Source organism: Aristolochia californica, unplaced genomic scaffold, assembly GCF_029961685.1.
Source record: "Aristolochia californica isolate CCGP_79_NKW_82.1479 unplaced genomic scaffold, dmAriCali1.0.hap1 SCAF_10, whole genome shotgun sequence".
In the NCBI taxonomy this organism is placed as follows: Eukaryota; Viridiplantae; Streptophyta; class Magnoliopsida; order Piperales; family Aristolochiaceae; genus Aristolochia; species Aristolochia californica.
This window is the reverse complement of record NW_027181771.1, coordinates 34,032,123-34,052,672: the sequence shown is the minus strand read 5'-3', so window position 1 is coordinate 34,052,672 and position 20,550 is coordinate 34,032,123. Positions and strand designations below refer to the sequence as shown.

Below are 20,550 nucleotides of genomic sequence, written 5' to 3'. Positions count from 1 at the left end.
CCATCCAACAAAAGGGATTGGCTTCCTCTGATTTTTACTCCAGACCAAGTTCTATTTTAACTTTTCCACTTTCTATAGTAGACTCGTAGGCAAAATCCCAAAAGCCATCACCTGAACTGCTCAACTCCATGCAATGTCTTTCGATTTATTTAGATAGTTTAGACTATATCAAACGGATTGTCGTCCACACCTCAAATAGTTTGACGACAGCAAGGTAAAATCGTTAAATGGGGATAGGATCGACGAGGAGGGCAGTGATCATCTCTTTAGTACGATCTCCAGAGAAAGTATACTCGTCTTTGCCGTTGCTTTTGTACCACGCTTCCATCACTCGTCCCAGATTCACAGCTTTGCCGAGAATGTACATGGGAAATGGTGTTGGCCGGAGGCAAGCCTCGTTGATGTCCTTCCATGCAAGGCTGTAAAAGTTCTTGAACAGGTTGATTACTTCCTTCTCTGCCATGCCCTTCTCTTCCATAAAACACTCGACGCTGGAGACGATGTGCCCTCTCTCTTGTTCGAACTGAAAGTAAAATTCATAGCCAATGTATTATTATTAAGATTATATGTGCGATCGGCTGAGAGCAGCCGAAACAGAAAATATGAGTCTTGGAAGCAGAAGGGTAGCTTGCCTATACCTTATGGGCAACGAGATCATCTATGAACCGGCTGATCTCTGTTATGGCACGATGATCCTTGGATTGGATTTCCACCATTCGAATGCCTCTACTGAAGCTTCTTCCATGAAAACCATGGTGAGGACAAACGTTGCTTCGTAACCAGAGCTCTTCAACGCGACGCGTATATACTACTCTATTCCCGGAGTGTAGCGATCGTGATACCACTTTGCTTCAGCGAAATAGCCTTCTCTGCACAATTCTTGTATCTGCGACACCGGAAAGAAATTAAAACAACGTAGTCCTGTCTCGGAATGAAGCAAAATCTGGGTAATTTAAAGCTATAGACTGTCATACGGCTTCTTTCACGTAGCCAATTTGATAGGAGTATCCTTCCTGTTCGAGCTTCTCTTCCGTTTCTTTAAACAAAGTTACTAACTCCAGATAAAGAGGCTTCATGTACTCAGCCAGATCATTCATGGCCGCCAGGTCCCACCTGCAATTAAGCGTTATATCCCATGAAAATCCCAGATTTTAGTTTCTGAGTTCTAATCAAAAGGAACTACACTTTGAAATGAATTGTATTTCGCATATATAAATGATCAGAAGAATGTGTAACCTCTGGATTGCATTCGTATACTGTTCGAGTTCGTCGTAAATTCCATATGCATCGTAAGTGTCATCCGTCAACGACAACATGCTTAACGTTTTGGCAGCAAACTCTCTAGATCGAGAGAAGCGGGGTTCTGGAGTTACACTCATGTTCCAAACATAGCACTCAACCGCCCTGTTTCTTGCGTAAGGTAGCTTCTCTGCTAATCCTTTCTCCTTCCACCACCTGAAACATTACATTTGAAACAGACCCAGTCAGGTAGGAGTGCAACTCTATTTATGAACTAATATGAATTCTTTTGTTAAAAAAAAAATCCTAGTGATTACTTTGAGACATTCTTGATCTCTCTCTGGTGAACGGCCTGAACAAGATTGAAATCCAACTTAGCATATTCCATTAGTGTGCGAATGTCTTCAGATGTCTTGCCCTCGCTCTCTTCGTAAAATGAGATGAAGTTTCTTGCGTTTATCCTTGGCAATCTCTTGTGGGTCGGTATTTCCAGAGCCTGTTGGACCTGTTGTTTAAGAAGCGGATCGAGATTACTGGTCAAGGAAGACTTTAGATGCTCGGTAGTGAAAGCAATCGCCTCGTCTAAGATGTCTTCTCCTCGTATTCCCAGGAATGCTGCTTCGTATAGACACAGCAAGCTTTTCACGTCTTTGGTTAGGCACTCTTTGAATTTCCCTTCCTCGTCCTTGTATTTTTCGAATACATCTATGATCAAACCAGTGAAAACAGTTAGGGCTTTAATGGGAACTTAATATCTTTTAAATATTGTAACTGGAAGGAGCGAGCAGAATGTAAATTACCAGCAGAAGCTTTGTATCCTCCCGCTCTCAGTACGCGAAATCGAAGAGCCTCATGATATAGATCATCACCATCATCACAGCTAACGTCGTTAACATCTGCACTGTACAATCTGTTCAGTGCATCTTCTATTTCTGCCTCGAATTGATAATCCAAACCAACACGTTTGATAACATCAATTAGGTGAATTTCGAAAGGGGCCCCCCGGGCGTCTCTCAAAATCTTCTTCACCTTCTCTTTCAGCACCGGAGCTCTTTGACTCCACTGATTCAGCTTCTGCATGCAGATTGCAAGGTCCCCACCGTAGTTAATTAATAACCAAACATGCATTATCACAGACAAAATAAATAAGAAGAAACATAAACGCAACAGACGAGAAAATCTCCAGTACCGACTCGTCTTGAGCAAAGTCAACGAAAAAGTGTCCCCATGCAGAGGGCGGAAACCGAGCGATAGGCCGCAGTGGCTCAGTTTTCAGGGTAGTTTCCTGGGGAGTAGCTTTCGCCATCGGATTGGATTGGATGCTAAAAATTAATCGCAACTGCTTACCGTCTTAATTCTCTACTGCTGCAAAATCAGGAAGAACTATTTATAGGGCTCCTTAACGTCGCATGAAAACACGTCACAGTATCACTTGGTGCAATATCACTTTCTTCTGTCTCCTGTGATGACGCGCCAGAACCAGCACCATTAGTTTCGGAAGCTAAAAGAACAAGAAAAAGATATGAAAAATAAAAATAAAACATTGAGCAAGAAAAGTTGTCACATGAAGCATGAATCTGTTTCCTTTACCTATTTGCTTTTTTTAAAATTATATTGGTTTTCAATTCTTGATGAATACATTTCTAGATAAAATAGACTCTCAACTATCAAACTCAGAAAAATATTTGCACTGATTCATATGGCATCATTACGGGAACTTGAATCAAAGGGCCAATCACTGAGGCCATGTTTAAGGATATTACTTTCTCTTGTTATTGCATATGTGCTGGTCAGAGATTTCTAAGAAGTGAATAGGTGAAATTTTATCAGAGATTTCTCTTGTTGTTACATATTAGGTGAAACAGAGGTTGTGATTGGTCTCTGGAGATGAATGGGTCCAAGACTAATATTAATGCCATCGAACTACATGTTATAACAGAAGAGGAGTCCAAGATTTTGCAATGGAGCATGCAAAGATACAATAGCCAGCTTAATAGACCTAATAGAAAGAGTAAACCCCTCTTTTCAATAGTGTTTATTCTATTGGCAAGCAACAACTTAAATGTGGTGGGATTCAAAAGGGCTGAACAACAGATCATCTTTGAGGTTTGAGGTAAATAAGAGCAATCATCTACCAACTAACGAGAGCAATTAGACTAAAAAGTATTTTTATAAAAAAAAATTATAATAACGAGTCCGTTCACGAGTTAGAAAATCTCGAGTTTGACTTGATATACTTAACGAGTCTTATTTCAAGTTTCTCAAGTAAAAACTGAATTGACCAAAGTTGTTTTTCAAATCGAGCTCGAACGATTTGCGAACTGGTTTGGCTTGGTGCCACCCTTACCTGCAGCAATAGGCAGATTAGTATCATCAATACTAGCTTGATAGACAGACGTTGCATCTGTTACGGTATTTGATTCTGAAGAGGTTGCATAATGACTCACGGGGATTCGAACGCAGGATGGCGTGCCAAATGCAGAGTACCAAACTATCCGCACCCAACAGGTTAACCGATTAAGTGGGACCAAGGACCCGACTTACACCCACCTCGCCAAATGCAAAGTCCCCGTGCTACACCAATTGCAAATGAACTAAACCAAATGCAAACGAACTCACGAGGATTCGAACACGGGATGGCGTGCCAAATACAGAGTACCAAACCATCCACACCCAATAGGTTACCCGTTTTAAAGTGCGGAAGACCAGGTCATAACACAGATCACCAACATATTCTAACACTCCCCCGCAAACCAAACCCCCGGGTTAAACCCAGGACAAATTCCAAATACAAAAGCAAATACAAAGTCCCCGCACCAAACATGCGAACACGCGGGGATTCGAAGGCAGGACGGGTGAAACTTGCTCTAATATCATGTAAGCACCTAACCAATACAACCCGAAATGACTAGTCGATTAAGGTGCGAAAAGTCAAGTCTTAACACAGACCACAGACACTAACACCCACCCCGCCAAATGCAAAGTCCCCGCGTCAAACATGCAAATGCGCGGGGATTCGAACGCGGGACGTGGGACAAACCTGCTTTGATACCATGTAAGCACCTAACCAATACAACCCGAAAAGGTTAACCGATTAAGTGGGACCAAGGACCCACACTTACACTGCCTATCGTCGTTCGCCCCTCCGGCCACAGCGCCGATCGCTCCCGTTTGCCAGCGCAGCCACCCCCCCCCCCCCCCCCTCGCCGCCCGTCTCAGTGGTACCGAGACAACCTAAGTTCAATGGGAAAAATTATTTTCCCGCTTGGACGCGTCGTCCTGCTCACGTACGTGCACAACGTGCGAACTTGTACATGGGCTTTCACACGTGGGAGTTTCGCACGTGCAAAATTTTTTTTATTAAAAAAAAAAAACTCTTCTTCCTATCTGGATGATGTGATTCCATCCGCCCCAGTCGCTACCCTACCCTTCCTTCAGACGATGCAATTCCGTCTGCCTCAGCCGCCTCTAGTGTCGCTGCTCTTCCATCAGACGAGGTAATTCCGTTCGCACTAACCGTTTTCAGTGCCGCTGCTCTGCCACCTGACAATGAAATTCCGTCCGCACCAGCCGCCTCCAATGCAACTGCTCTTCCACCTGACAATGGAATTCCATCCGCACTAGCCGCCTCCCATGCCGCTGCTCTGCCACCTAACAATGAAGTAATTTTAATATTTTTAACGACATTAAGTAACTAGCTGACAATAACTAATTTTTTTTTTTGTCATAGGTGGAGAGTTTGCTCATGCAGGGACGTATATTATTTTCTAGCATGAAGAGAAACAACTATAGTTTGTAAATTTATAATGGATTTATAGATTTTATTTGGGTGATTGTAAATTGATAGTCATATTTCATTTAATTTTGTGGTGTTTGATTATTGTATGGAGTGTTTAGATTATTTTATGGAGTATATGGAGTGTATAAACAATTTCATGGAGTGTTTATGGAATGTATAGACAATTTTATTGAGTGTTTATGCATGTATTATGTATATAGATTATACTAATTTTAAGTAGAGATCATGCCAAATTTTATACAGGTATTATATACATAGATTATACCCAATTTTAAGTAGAGGTCATGCCTAATCTTATACATGTATTTTATATATATATAGGTTATGCCCAATTTTATGTAATTTTTTTTGCATAATTTTATACACAATTTATTTGATATATATTTTTTGAAAAATTTTAAATGAATGTTGAAGCTCGAGTTCGGCTCGAACTCGGTTAAATGTTTTGGGCTCGAGCTCGATAACAATTTTAGGCTCGAGACTGGGTTCAGCTCGAGCTTGAGTTCGAAATATTTAAATCAAGCTCGGCGATGCCACCCCCTACTGGTTACACTTGTCAGAATAAGAAGCAAATAAACAAGTCCATCCACTTGGCGTGTGTCACCTTGCTCTTATGCAATGGGAATGAGATATAGCTATTCAATGTAATTATGGGGTGGGTAGAATAGGGTAGAAAGAAAGGTATTGGAGGTCAGAGAAGAGATATCCCAACAACCAGAGTTGATGTTGGAAATAGTTCTTATCCTCACTGTAACTGTTCCTTTTTTTTTCACTTGAAACTGAATTTAATTGTTGACTTTTATAAGTTTCACGCGTGATCGATCTATTATGAAAAAATCTTTGTTATTGTATTGAAAAAGCATGACACGATATACCTCGGCGTGCTCTTTATTGTATTGAATTTGTTTCTCTCTAGATTAGCACGCTGGATAGTGGTTATTGCTCTTGGTTCTGTCGCTGAAACCGGTAATGGGAATGGGACAGTGGACTTTGTAGTGATATTTGTCACCTGCAGGCCTACACCTGAACAACTATTGAATATGGTTATGATATTGATTGAGGCCTGCAGCCTACACTTTAAAGATTAAAGCTTTATTCACCACGATCTTTACAAACCATTACATCACATATTTATATACAAAAATTTAAACTAAAAAGTTCTAATTCTGGCGTTGTGATTCGTCTATGTCGGATCTGTGATCCGTCGGTTCCGGCGGACGGAAGCCTAGTATGCAGGCTTCCGTTGCATTGTTGTTCACCTCCCCCCTGCAAGCTGAGCGTCGGATTGAAACAGACGTGAAGTTTGGACCGAAAAAATTCAAAGAGAGGGCGTGGAATACTTTTGGTGAAAATATCCGCAATTTGTAGGTGAGATGGCACATACTGTGTGTGAAGTTTGTATGCAGCAACAAGTTCTCGAAGGAAATGATAATCTAACTCAACATGTTTGTGTCAGAGTGGTTTCGTCCACTCTTGTTAGAGTTTGTGGTCTAAGTTAGGTACTTGGCTTTTCACACCTTAAACGGCTAGTCTTTGCGGGTTGTATTGGCTAAGTATCTGACTCAAAACTCCGGAAGTTAAGCGAGTTTGAGCAAGAGTAATTCTAGGATGGGTGACCTCCTGGGAAGTACTCTTGCCTAGGACTTTGACATGGTATCAGAAGAGCTAGGCACGCCACGGCCCGCGTTCGTATCCCGTGAGAAGCGGCTCCAGAATGGGCGGGGTGGGTGTCAGAGTGGTTCCATCCACTCTTGTTAGAGTTTGAAGTCTGAGTTAGGTACTTGGCTTTCTGCACCTTAAATGGCTAGTCTTTTCAGGTTGTATTGGTTAGATATCTGACTCAGAACTTCGAAGTTAAGTGAGTTTGGGCAAGAGTAATTCTAGGATGGGTGACCTTGTTAGAGTTTGAAGTCTGAGTTAGGTACTTGGCTTTCACATTAAATGGCTAGTCTTTTCAGGTTGTATTGGTTAGGTATCTGACTCAGAACTTCGAAGTTAAGCGAGTTTGGGCAAGAATAATTCTAGGATGGGTGACCTCCCAGGAAGTACTCTTGCCTAGGACTTTGACATGGTATCAGAAGAGCTAGGCACGCCACGGCCCGCGTTCGTATCCCGTGAGAAGCGGCTCCAGAATGGGCGGGGTGGGTGTCAGAGTGGTTCCATCCACTCTTGTTAGAGTTTGAAGTCTGAGTTAGGTACTTGGCTTTCTGCACCTTAAATGGCTAGTCTTTTCAGGTTGTATTGGTTAGGTATCTGACTCAGAACTTCGAAGTTAAGCGAGTTTGGGCAAGAGTAATTCTAGGATGGGTGACCTCCTGGGAAGTACTCTTGCCTAGGACTTTAATATAGTATCAGAGCTAGGCACGCCACGGCCCGCGTTTGTATCCCGTGAGAAGCGGTTCCAAAATGGGTGGGGTGGGTGTCAGAGTGGTTTCATCCACTCTTGTTAGAGTTTGTGGTCTGAGTTAGGTACTTGGCTTTCCGCACCTTAAACGGTTAGTCTTTTCGGGTTGTATTGGCTAGGTATCTGATTCAGAACTCCGAAGTTAAGCGAGTTTGGGCAAGAGTAATTCTAGGATGGGTGACCTCCTGGGAAGTACTCTTGCCTAGGACTTTAATAGTTTGGTGCGTTTGTGAGATACTGGATTCGAGCTGAGGAAGATTGCACTTTTGTTGTCACATAAGAGTAGAAGTGGTTGTGGAAGTGGAACATGTAGATCGGTAAGAAGATGCGTAAGCCAAATAATTTCAGCTGCAGTGTGCGCTTGAGCACGATACTCAAATTCACAACTGGAACGAGAAATCGTTGGCTGCTTTTTAGCACTCCAAGAAATCAAATTGTCCCCAAGATAAATGGAGTAACCAGAGGTGGAGCGATGAGTATCAAGACACTTAGCCCAGTCAGCATCAGAGTTAGCGACTAGAGCAGTAGGAGTAGCGGATGGACAAAAAATAAGGCCAAAGTGAATGGTACCTTTGACATAGCGCAAAATACGTTTAACAGTAAGAATGATCTTCAGTGGGAGCACGCAAGTATTGGCTAACAGAGTTGACTGCATGAGCGATGTTAGGGCGAGCGATGGTCAAGTATTGAAGGGCACTAACAAGAGACCTGTAGAGAGTGGGATCCAAAAAAAGTGAACCATCTGCGAACAGATGCTGTGAAATGACCATAGGCGTAGGAACCGTCTTGCTATCAAGTAGCTGAGCATGAGTAAGAATATCCCGTGCATATTTGAGTTGACCGATAAATAAGCCATCAGTAGTTGGCGAAGCTTCCAGACCAAGAAAGTAGCTGAGTGAACCCAAATCTTTAGTTGCAAACTCAGAATGAAGCTTATGAGTGAACCTGGTGATAAGGGCTGAGTTGTTGCTAGTAATAATTATGTCGTCAACATAGAGGAGCATATATATAGTGTCTGAATGCTGATGAAAAACAAATAGAGAAGTGTCAGCACGACTGTAGGAGAATCCAAGTGGAGTGACAAAAGAGCTGAAGCGCTGGAACCAAGCACGAGGAATTTGCTTGAGACCGTAGAGAGCTTTTTTTAACTGGCATGCATGATGCAGAAAACGAGGGTCCATGTACCCAGGAAGCTATTCCATGTAAACATTTTTAGTGAGAGTACCATTGAGGAATGCATTTTTGACATCAAGTTGGTGAATAGGTCATTTGTTGGTCACAGCAAGAGAGAGCACAGCCCAAACAGTAGTAGCTTTTACCATAGGGTTAAAGGTGTCAGTGTAATCAAGACCAGGGTTTTGAGTGTAGCCCTTGGCAACTAGGCGTTCTTTGAGATGCTCAATGGATCCATCAGGCAGGTATTTTGTTCGAAACACCCATTTGGAACCCACAATATTTGTGTTTGTAGGTCGAGGGACTAAAATCCAGGTTCGTTTATTTTTCTGAGCTCGAACTTCTTCATCCATGGCAGCAAGCCTAGCTGGATTCTTAGTGGCAAATTTGAATCATTTCGGCTCAATAGAGACAAGGAGAGCAGAGAGAAGTCCAGAGGAGCCCACGATACCGAGGTTGGCCGGATGGCGAGGTTTGAAAATGCCAACTTTACCTAGGGTTAGTATAGGATGAGAACCCAATGGAGTAGGAGTGATTTGTGTCTCGGGTGGTGTCGGACTGGACATTTAATGCGACGAGGAGGGACCTACAAAAGAATCAGTAGTCTGCATGGATGTATCGATCGAATCAGTACAAATTGAACATGAGTTTAATCCGAATTGAGTAATGTGCGGAGAATGGTGTGAGGAGGAAGGAGGAGTTTCTGTATGGATAAAACTGGGTTCTAGAAAGTTGGAAAAATGGAGAGAGGAAGGGCGGTGAGCTTGAGATGATTTTATGAAAGGAAAGTTGGTTTCATCAAATTGGGTATGGCGGGTGATGTAGAGCCGTGAGGTGATACGATCAAGGCAGTGAAACCCTTTATGAGAGGGACTATAACCTACAAAAATGCATGGAAGACTACAAGGTGAAAATTTGTTAGTTATATAATCACGTAAGCAAGGATATACACGACAACCAAAGGGATGAAAATGAAAAAGAAGTGTCAAACCAGTTTCAATCACATGACGATGTTTTCTGCACGTCCATTTTGGGCAGGTGTATATGGGCAAGAAATTTGATGATGGATTCCAAAGGTACGAAGATGAGTCTAGAAGGAAGTACTTGTAAATTCTCCTCCACCATTACTTTTAAAATTTTTAATATGTGTCGAATATTGATTTTCCACATGTTTTTGAAATTGGGGAAAAATATTACAAAAATCTGATTTGAATTTCAAAGGATAAAACCAAGTGAATCGGGAAAAGTCATCAATGAAAATAACATAATATGCATATCCTAAATGGGTTTTGACAGGTGAAGGACCCCATATGTCACAATGAATAAGGTCTAATACATTAGATGACCTATGTTCATGACATGGAGAAGGTATACGATGATTTTTAGCAAGTCGACATGAACTGCATAAGGATGGAGAAGGCAATAAAGAGGTAAGATAAAGATGTCCTATTTTATGTAAAGAAGAAATAACTGAATGATTTACATGTCCTAGGAAAGCATGCCATAAGTCATAGGAAGCATGTAAAAATTTATTTTTAAGGACCGAAAGAAGGGCAGGGTTGCCACGCACCAACACATATAAGCCTCCATCTCTCTTACCGGTTGCCACCACCATTCCTGTGAGACGATTTTGAATTGTGAAAAAATTGTTAGTAAAGGTAACGGTGAGAGGAAAATCATATGTTAATTTACTGTTGGAGAGAAGATTTTTAGTGAGATGTGGAACAACTAAAACATCTAACAACTGAATATTTGGGGTATGAGAGAGAATACCAGTAAGGGAGATAGGTAAGGAGGCACCATTTCCCACAATTACAAAGTCCTTACCCGTGTACGGAGCAGACTGATCCAGGATGGATGTGTTATTGGACATATGAGTAGATGCCCCAGTGTCCAAGAACCAGTCGGAGGGTGTTGATCCAGTGAGAGAACATGATCCTGTGAACGCCTCGGCAAGATGAGCAGGAGATTCATTTGTCTCACTGTGGGCATAACGTTGATTGCATCGATCAGCTTAGTGACCATCAAGACGGCATATCTGACAGGGAGGAGATCGGTGGCCTTGTGTTGAATGAGGTCGGCCTTGGTTGGCATAATTGCAGCCAGAACCATTTGTTCGCCCATGGGTACGACCAGAGCCGCGGTGGATCGACCAGTCTGATCCATCGCAGAGACTCTTGAAAGTGCGTGTATAAGCGACAACGGATTGATTTCTGTGCTTTAACTGCTAAAGATTGTCTTTGAGTCGGATTTCCCGAGCCTACGACCGATGACTGAAGGCATTTTCCAATGCGAGCCAGACCTCACGTGCATTGGAAAGGCCAACGGCTTTGGCCATTGCCTCCTCGGAGAGGGAGGAAAGGAGGAGGCTGAGAATGTGTTGATCCATTACAAATATTCAGTAGAAGGAATGGTAGAATATGTGGTAGCAAACTGAGGTGGTGGCGTGAGGGTTCCATCCACATAGGGGAGAAGATTATTACTCTCCAAAAGAGGAAGAAGTTGGTTTTTCCACAAGAGATATGTTGTAGAAGAAAGTTTAATGGTAATCATATGGATGAAGGTATGGAAGGGGATAATTTGAGAAAAGGATTCGGCGGCCTTTTTTTTTTTTTACCTACCTGTTGGACGGAGTCGGGTCCAGTGCGAACCACAGTGGTCTAAGCGAACCTGGTTCTGGGCAGCGCGACAAAAGCAAGACGTTGCAGCTCGTCTCCGACAGATTTCAGTCGGCGTCGCTTTTCGCACCGGTGGTGGGGGGATGCTCGTTTCTGACCGCGTGAGGTCGCCGAGCGATTTGCGCTCTCTGGCCGAGGGTGGTGGTTGCCGAAGAAAAACTTTTCGGCAGATCGAGCGATGATAACTCTGGGAGGGAACTCTTGTTTTCCATTCTTGGGCTGGACTCTGCTACGGTGGCAATGAACAGCGGGACGGCGGAAGAGGGTTACTCGTCGGAGAGGAAAGAAGAAAATGACGCCGGAAACAGGACCAGAAGGACTCCTGATACCATGTATAAATTAAAGCTTTATTCATCACGATCTTTACAAACCATTACATCACATATTTATATACAAAATTGTAAACTAAAAAGTTCTAATTCTGGCGTTGTGATCCGTCTATGTCGAATCTGTGATCCGTTGGTTCCGGTGGACGAAAGCCTGGTCTGCAGGCTTCCGTTGCATTGCTGTTCACATACACATCCCATTGACATAATAATGGTCTTTTCTGATTATTTTTTTCTTGGGTAAGAGAGGTTATGGTAGTTGTTGTATCGTGGGAGCTTCAAAGTAGCCTCTGGTGGCTTCAAAATCAAAACGACGGCGGAGTGAAAATGCCTAATTGTTTTGGTGAAAGAACGATGACGGTCGGCGGTGGAGACGATGACAAAGCCTGGTCGTTCGGGGAAAAGAGACGAAGGTTGACGTTGACGACGAGAGTGATGGCAGGAGCGTCGGCTATGAGTTCGGGGAAGATCAAAATAGAGAAGGGGTTCTGGATTGTGGCTCGATCTTTCAGAATTCTCCTAATAAGTTTAGTTTGAAAGGCACTTTTAAGTCCGGGTTAGCTTCTTAATCCTTTTGGGTTGAAATTTGTTATTCCATCCAACAAAAGGGATTGGCTTCCTCTGATTTTTACTCCAGACCAAGTTCTATTTTAACTTTTCCACTTACTATAGTAGACTCGTAGGCAAAATCCCAAAAGCTATCACCTGAACTGCTCAACTCCATGCAATGTCTTTCGCTTTATTTAGATAGTTTAGACTATATCAAACGGATTGTCATCCACACTTCAAATAGTTTGACAAAAGCAAGGTAAAACCGTTAAATGGGGATAGGATCGACGAGGAGGGCAGTGATCATCTCTTTAGTACGATCTCCAGAGAAAGTATACCCGTCTTTGCCGTTGCTTTTGTACCACGCTTCCATCATTCGTCCCAGATTCACAGCTTTGCCGAGAATGTACATGGGAAATGGTGTAGGCCGGAGGCAAGTCTCGTTGATGTCCTTCCATGCAAGGTTGTAAAAGTTCTTGAACAGGTTGATTACTTCCTTCTCTGTCATGCCCTTCTCTTCCATAAAACACTCGACGCTGGAGACGATGTGCCCTCTCTCTTGTTCGAACTGAAAGTAAAATTCATCGCAGCCAATGTATTATTATTAAGATTATATGTGCGATGGGCTGAGAACTGCCGAAACAGAAAATATGAGTCTTGGAAGCAGAAAGGTAGCTGCCTATACCTTATGGGCAACAAGATCATCTAAGAACCGGCAGATCTCTGTTATGGCCACGATGATCCTTGGTTTGGATTTCCACCATTCGAATGCCTCTACTGAAGCTTCTTCCATGAAAACCATGGTGAGGACAAACACTGCTTCGTAACCAGAGCTCTTCAACGCGACGCGTATATACTCCTCTATTCCCGGAGTGTAGCGATCGTGATACCACTTTGCTTCAGCGAAATAGCCTTCTCTGCACAATTCTTGTATCTGCGACACCGGAAAGAAATTAAAACAACGCAGTCCTGTCTCGGAATGAAGCAAAATCTGGGTAATTTAAAGCTATAGACTGTCATACGGCTTCTTTCACGTAGCCAATTTGATAGGAGTATCCTTCCTGTTCGAGCTTCTCTTCCGTTTCTTTAAACAAAGTTACTAACTCCAGATAAAGAGGCTTCATGTACTCAGCCAGATCATCCATGGCCGCCAGGTCCCACCTGCAATTAAGCGTTATATCCCATTAGTTTCTGAGTTCTAATAAAAAGGAACTACTCTTTGAAATGATTTGTATTTCGCATATATAAATGATCAGAAGAATGTGTAACCTCTGGATTGCATTCGTATACTGTTCGAGTTCTTCGTAAATTCCATATGCATCGTAAGTGTCATCCGTCAACGACACCATGCTTAACGTTTTGGCAGCAAACTCTCTAGATCGAGAGAAGCGGGGTTCTGGAGTTACACTCATGTTCCAAACATAGCACTCAACCGCCCTGTTTCTTGCGTAAGGTAGCTTCTCTGCTAATCCTTTCTCCTTCCACCACCTGAAACATTACATTTGAAACGGACCCAGTCAGGTAGGAGTGCAACTCTATTTGTGAACTAATATGGATTCTTTTATTAAAAAAAAAATCCTAGTGATTACTTTGAGACATTCTTGATCTCTCTCTGGTGAACGGCCTGAACAAGATTGAAATCCAACTTAGCATATTCGATTAGTGTGCGAATGTCTTCAGATGTCTTGCCCTCGCTCTCTTCGTAAAATGAGATGAACTTTCTTGCGTTTATCCTTGGCAATCTCTTGTGGGTCGGTATTTCCAGAGCCTGTTGGACCTGTTGTTTAAGAAGCGGATCGAGATTACTGGTCAAGGAAGACTTTAGATGCTCGGTAGTGAAAGCAATCGCCTCGTCTAAGATGTCTTCTCCTCGTATTCCCAGGAATGCTGCTTCGTATAGACACAGCAAGCTTTTCACGTCTTTGGTTAGGCACTCTTTGAATTTCCCTTCCTCGTCCTTGTATTTTTCGAATACATCTATGATCAAACCAGTGAAAACAGTTGGGGCTTTAATGGGAATTTAATATCTTGTCAGGAACCACGTCTTTTAAATATTGTAACTGGAAGGAGCGAGCAGAATGTAAATTACCAGCAGAAGCCTTGTATCCTCCCGCTCTCAGTACGCGAAATCGAAGAGCCTCATGATATAGATCATCACCATCATCACAGCTAACGTCGTTAACATCTGCACTGTACAATCTGTTCAGTGCATCTTCTATTTCTGCCTCGAATTGATAATCCAAACCAACACGTTTGATAACATCAATTAGGTGAATTTCGAAAGGGGCCCCCCGGGCATCTCTCAAAATCTTCTTCACCTTCTCTTTCAGCACCAGAGCTCTTTGACTCCACTGATTCAGCTTCTGCATGCAGATTGCAAGGTCCCAACCGTAGTTAATTAATAACCAAACATGCATTATCACAGACAAAATATATAAGAAGAAACATAAACGCAACAGACGAAAAATCTCCAGTACCGACTCGTCTTGAACAAAATCGACGAAAAAGTGTCCCCAAGCAGAGGGCGGAAACCGAGCGATAGGCCGCAGTGGCTCAGTTTTCAGGGTAGTTTCCTGGGGAGTAGCTTTCGCCATTGGATTGGATTGGATGCTAAAAATTAATCGCAACTGCTTACCGTCTTAATTCTCTACTGCTGCAAATCAGGAAGAAGTATTTATAGGGCTCCTTAACGTCGCATGAAAACACGTCACAGTATCACTTTGGTGCAATATCACTTTCTTCTGTCTCCTGTGATGACGCGCCAGAACCAGCACCATTAATTAGGCCCTTGCATGGGAAGGGGGTGAGCTACTATTTCTTTAAGTTGTAATGGTAGTAGGTAGTCCCACCCCCGTTTTATATCTCTTATTTGGGATAGGGGTACCCTTCTAAATTACTACTAAGTAATTGGGTATGAAATAGCTTGTATGTGTATATATGTTCGTTTAATAAGTGCTAATTAGGTAAAAAAGTTTAAATCCTATTGTGCTAATTATGTTTAGATATGCTCCTTGTAGTTTATGATTAAGGACTCAAAAGGGTTGAATAACAGATTGTCTTTGAGGTTTGAGGTAAATAAGAGCAATCATTAACAACTAACGAGAACAATTAGAGTAAAAAGTAATTTCATAAAAAAAAATTATACTAACGAGTCCGCTCATGAGTTAGAAAATCTTGAGTTTGACTTGTTATACTTAACAGGTCTTATTTCAAGTTTCTCAATTCAACAGGATTGACCCGAGTACTTTTTCAAACCGAGCTCGAATGATTTGAGAACTGGTTTGGCTTGGTGCCACCCTTACCTACAGCAACAGGCAGATTAGTATCATCAATACTAGCTGTTGGAATGACTTATCTTTAATATGCATGTTGCGCCTTCGCTAACAGACCGGTCTTTTGGCGCAATGGTAAGTAACATGGTATCAGAGTAGGTGGTCTCGAGTTCGAGTCCCGCTCCCCCCGTTTGTTTCGTCCCCGCATAGGTGGGACTTTGTCTTTGTTTCATCCCCGCATAGGTGGGACTTTGTCTTTGGCCGTCCCCGTATAGGTGGGATTGTGCATTTGCATTTGTACACGGGTGTTCCCCGTGCGGGGGAATGTTGGAATGACTTGTCTTTAATATGCATGTTGCGCCTTCGCTAACAGACCGGTCTTTTGGCGTAATGGTAAGTAACACTAACTTGATAGACATTCGTTGCATCTGTTACAGTATGTGATTCTGAAGAGGTTGCATAATGCTGCAAAAGAAGAAGAAGAAGAAGACAAAGAAGAACAAGCAATAATTGGTTCAAATAAAATGGCTTGGTGACTTTTGGAAACAGGTTCCTTTCAAAAGGCAAATACAAACAACTTCATTCCCATTAGGGCTCTTCAGTACAAAACAAGTATAAAAACAAAGCAACAATGAAAAGAGAAAAGAAAGAGGGGTGCATGCATACAAAATTTGTACAACCTGAGAAGATATTTTATTCAAATATTAGTTATAGAAGAAGAAGAAGAAGTAATAAATTGGTTCAACAACTAAAATGGCCAGCGGAATTCTCAATTTGTTGACATCCCATTTCGAAGATGAAGATCAAATTTTCATTTTATTGACTAACCCCCCTAAGGCTCTTCAATTACATGAATATGCTCTGACTTTGTTTTTTAATAAATGATGTCACTAGGATTGATAAATTCTATTTAATTACTAATCAAGCCATTGTCTTTATGGTGTTAGTGTAATACTTGACATGAATGATTACAGAAATTCAACAAAAATTAACACACACAGCAGAGATATGCCACTTATAACCATGACGATCAAATTATTTCAGACGATCCTCTATAATAATCCTAGAGTCTTTTGCTTTAGAACAGATTAACCACCATCAGAAAACCAATACATGGGTTTTTAGAAGCATAATTAATCACACTAAATTTCTTGTGGCCACTGAATGTTATCTCTGACGTAGGAACTAAGGTTAGGAAGATGGGGGCGTGTTTCAGAAGTCCAAAATGGAGTATTTATTCAGTCACTCAACCTTTGAGAAGAATGATAAAGCATGGCCTCTCACTTTCGGTGATCTGCTCAATTTTGGCCTTACAGTTAGGTAAGAGATGGAGACGGGCTTTCAGAAGGGTGACAGACGTGGTCGTTTATCCAATCTGACCTTACCAATTTCCCAAGAGATGACTGATGGAGTTAGGTTCTGAACTTCGCACCCACCCAGTGTTTTCTAGTGAATTTATTCAATCTAGTGGCTTGAAATGGCTGCCACACATTTCCAGTCCAGTGTCAGGAGAGGAATCAGTCCATTTTCATGAAGATTGCTCAGTCAATGCCAGAACTATAAATTATTAGACATACTGTTTCTTGTTAGAAAAATTGTACGTGATTGTGATAGAATAATTTATTAGTTCATATCATATTATTAATCTAATCATCATTCAACGTGCTTTTCTTATTGTTTTTTGCCTTTTCTTTGCGTCTCTTCATAGTTTATAGACACCCTACTGTTTGGACACGAGTACACGAAATAGTGGAAAAGAGCCAGAGAGTGGCTTGGAAGAAATGGGGAAGGGACCTCTAGCCTTCTCTCGTTGCGACTGAAAAAACAGGAAATGGGTAAGGAACCTCTGGCCTTTCTCTCATTCAGACGGAAAAACAAGGAAGAGGCCTTACCCCCTCTTATTGTGAAGGGAAAAGGGGGGAGGACAGAGCGTCCTTCCCATCCCTCAACAATAAGATCTCGCCGATCTGAAACCCAATTTCCAAATTTTAGGGTATCCGGTATGTTACCCAGTACCAGGAGTTGGAACCTTGCAGTGAGAAGAAGCTTTCTAAAATGACAATGAAATAATTAAAAAAAAACAAAAAGAAGCAAACGAAAGCTTCTTCTAGAATTTTATTTGATTCCCAGTATTTGGCACTAACGATAACAAAGCTGAAGGTTTTTTAGCCCAGACCTAAACAAAAGTTCAAGAAACCACTGCTCCCCACGGATCAGACCTTTAAATATTTTATAGCTGTTTGGACATCTTTATCTCCTCTCCCACTGCAGTTCAGCACAACCTTGGTACCGTCAGGCAAAGTTGGGCACAACTTCTCCAAGTAAGCTAAAGCATGAGAAGTTTCCAATGCAGGGATTATACCCTCCAGTCTAGATAGTTGCTTGAATGCTGAAAAAGAAACGAATTCAGTCAGTCGCTAGGATGAAATAACACAGCAATTACTCAAAAAGCTTGACAAACGATATAGCTCCTTATGTCATTCCATTACTATTCCTGCCCTAAAAAGGATGTTTTATTATTTCACTGATCACTCATTTTAGTTGTTCAAGGGTGACCCTTTTCCAATTCTGGGTTTATTCTAGGGGTGCCTAATTTCTAAGGCTAATGTCTATCCGACAAGTTTCAAGGCCCTAAAAATCGACTAAGACAAAGAGAAACCAAAATCATTTGAAAAAAAATGTCGTCATTGTATTTTGTAAAAATAAAATTAAACATCAAGCATTGCCGGACAAGAAATGGCAGTACTGCATATACTACCTTCCAAGGCTTCTTCATCTGTGACACTGTGGTATTCGGCTCGTCCTATGTCCTTCAAAAAGCTGTGCTCTGGCCCCACTCCAGGGTAATCCAAGCTACATCAAGCTCAAGAGAAGAACATAATTGTAGGTTAGTGGCATAAACATTGAAGACTACATGATTTAAGACAGCAGCATAGTTGGCAAATGGTTACCCTGCACTAATAGAATGAGGCTCGACTATTTGTCCATCTTCATCTTGCAGTAAATAGCTCATGGCTCCATGAAGAACCCCAACCTCCCCTTTAGTCAAAGTAGCAGCATGCTTACCACTATCAATCCCAAACCCTGCAGCCTCCACTCCAATCAACCTCACATCTATATCCTGTACAAATTCATGAAAGAGTCCCATTGCATTTGAACCTCCGCCAACACAAGCAACTAGAACATCTGGCTTTCCGCCCCATTTCTCTATTGCCTGTCTTCGAGTTTCTTTGCCAATCACTGCATGAAAGTCTCTCACCATCATAGGATACGGATGGGGACCGGCGACTGATCCTAATATATAATGGGTTGTTTCAACATTGGTAACCCAGTCCCGTATAGCCTCAGATGTGGCATCCTTTAGTGTCGCTGTCCCAGAATGAACAGGTCTCACCTACATAATACTAGGATTTAGCACAAGATTGGAAAAAATAAAATAAAATAAAAAAGTACATGAAACCACTGAATAATTTTATTGACACTCATCAAGTAGTACAGCTGAATGGTTCTTCTGGCTTCCTCATCTAACAAAAAAAGTTAAACTGAACAACCCCAGTGCTCGATTTATATCTGTTGATGTACAGTACATTAACAGTATTTAGGCATTTCAAACTTGAACAATAATAGACAATCTTATATTTATAGGGAAAAACCATGGGGGGTAGACCTAGAGAAAGATCATGGGATCCATTTGCTACAAATTTCCCCCACTATAAATGAATTGGAGTTGCATGGAAACCAACGGATAAAAATCCACAATAAAGATAAGAAATTCCACAAAAATATGAACAGACAAACCTCTGCACCAAGAAGGCGCATTCTGAAAACATTAAGGGCCTGCCTCTCCATATCCTGAGCACCCATATAAATGATGCAGTCCAGCCCAAACCTAGCACAAACTGTAGCAGTTGCAACTCCATGTTGACCAGCCCCAGTCTCAGCAATGATCCGTTTCTTCCCCAAGCGCTTGGCAAGCAATGCCTGTGCAACCGCATTATTGATTTTGTGTGCTCCAGTGTGGTTAAGATCTTCCCTTTTCAAATATATTTGAGGGCCCTCACCATTGGATCTTCTATAATGGTCAGTAAGTCTTTCAGCATAGTAAAGTGGTGATTCTCGGCCAACATAGTCTTTCAAAATGCCGTCCAGTTCTTTCTACGCAGGAAAAGAAATTTAATTCATAAATAATTGCCATGAAATATTAGATGTTCATCAAAATCCCATAAAAAATGAGGCCATTCACACATGAAATAAGTATAGTGACGGTAAAAATCGCGCCAATCGTTTGTGAAAAAAAATGCAGTAAAATAAATTACAAATCTAACAACCAAAAAGCCGCACACACAACTTATTAGATTCCTCAAGAAGTTGACTCGCTAGTCACAAAAAAAATTTCTAGAACAAACATAACATCGATACCAACCAATCCCGTAAAAAATATGGAGAGCTCCTAAATAAAAAAAAAAAAAAAAACCGTAAATGGAATAGCAAACCTGAAATTCCTCATCCGCAGCCAGTGACCGAAATGCCGCTTCAAGCTCAGTGAGAGCATACATAAGGGTCTCCGGAACATACTTTCCCCCAAATTTTCCAAACCTACCGAAGGAATCCGGTCTCTCTAGAGCCGTATCATCACTTTTCACTTCATCCGCACGAACAGGCGAATCCCTTATCATGGTGCAAGATATTGAACACGGTTTTCGAACAACGGGGCAAGCGAGTACGTTCTTCAAGCGACAGGGTAGCTGCAATAGAGAACCGAAGGAGGATACAGAGGATTTCGGGAGGCAAGAAGAAGAGCTTCCGCAGCTGGAGAGAGCCATGGGAGCGTTCGAGAGTTCGTACTTGCAGGCAGCCCACGGACCCGTCAGTTGGAGACTCGGTGGATGCTGTTGTCGAGAAATCAACGTTTTGTAGGCGAAAAAGGATGCACTTTACCAAAAATAGAAAAATCAAATGGGCCCACACCTCTCCGCCCTACGGTCAAATAGTGCCAGGCCGTCCATCGGCAGGCAAATTTGTTCCTGTACCTTTGGTTTATATATAATAACACTTTTTTTATTTTTTATTTAATATTAATATCAATTATTATATAAATTTTAAATAAATG

The 20,550-nt window shown here is 41.8% G+C and overlaps 3 protein-coding genes and 1 long non-coding RNA gene across 4 annotated transcripts; all 4 read right to left on the bottom strand.

Annotated features, from left to right (window-relative positions):
* Window positions 1-284: 284 nt before the first annotated feature.
* LOC137942790 (uncharacterized) lies at window positions 285-1,097 on the bottom strand. Its single transcript, XR_011110597.1, has 3 exons — window positions 975-1,097; window positions 639-886; window positions 285-523 (listed from the first exon to the last, which is right to left on the bottom strand). It is a non-coding gene; the product is annotated as an uncharacterized lncRNA (long non-coding RNA).
* A 72-nt stretch (window positions 1,098-1,169) lies between these two features.
* LOC137943160 (viridiflorene synthase-like) lies at window positions 1,170-2,572 on the bottom strand. Its single transcript, XM_068788854.1, has 4 exons — window positions 2,429-2,572; window positions 2,040-2,313; window positions 1,557-1,944; window positions 1,170-1,455 (listed from the first exon to the last, which is right to left on the bottom strand). Exons 1-4 carry the CDS (start codon window positions 2,543-2,545, stop codon window positions 1,170-1,172), a joined length of 1,065 nt encoding a protein of 354 aa, XP_068644955.1. The 5' UTR covers window positions 2,546-2,572.
* A 9,748-nt stretch (window positions 2,573-12,320) lies between these two features.
* Window positions 12,321-14,802, bottom strand: LOC137942681 (viridiflorene synthase-like). Its single transcript, XM_068788414.1, has 7 exons — window positions 14,646-14,802; window positions 14,258-14,531; window positions 13,758-14,145; window positions 13,438-13,656; window positions 13,191-13,329; window positions 12,854-13,102; window positions 12,321-12,736 (listed from the first exon to the last, which is right to left on the bottom strand). The coding sequence occupies exons 1-7, from the start codon at window positions 14,760-14,762 to the stop codon at window positions 12,437-12,439; spliced, it is 1,686 nt and encodes a 561-aa protein (XP_068644515.1). The 5' UTR covers window positions 14,763-14,802; the 3' UTR covers window positions 12,321-12,436.
* A 2,708-nt stretch (window positions 14,803-17,510) lies between these two features.
* Window positions 17,511-20,338, bottom strand: LOC137937782 (tryptophan synthase beta chain 1). Its single transcript, XM_068782965.1, has 5 exons — window positions 19,934-20,338; window positions 19,239-19,595; window positions 18,392-18,834; window positions 18,199-18,293; window positions 17,511-17,829 (listed from the first exon to the last, which is right to left on the bottom strand). Exons 1-5 carry the CDS (start codon window positions 20,261-20,263, stop codon window positions 17,654-17,656), a joined length of 1,401 nt encoding a protein of 466 aa, XP_068639066.1. The 5' UTR covers window positions 20,264-20,338; the 3' UTR covers window positions 17,511-17,653.
* Between the last annotated feature and the right edge of the window lie 212 nt (window positions 20,339-20,550).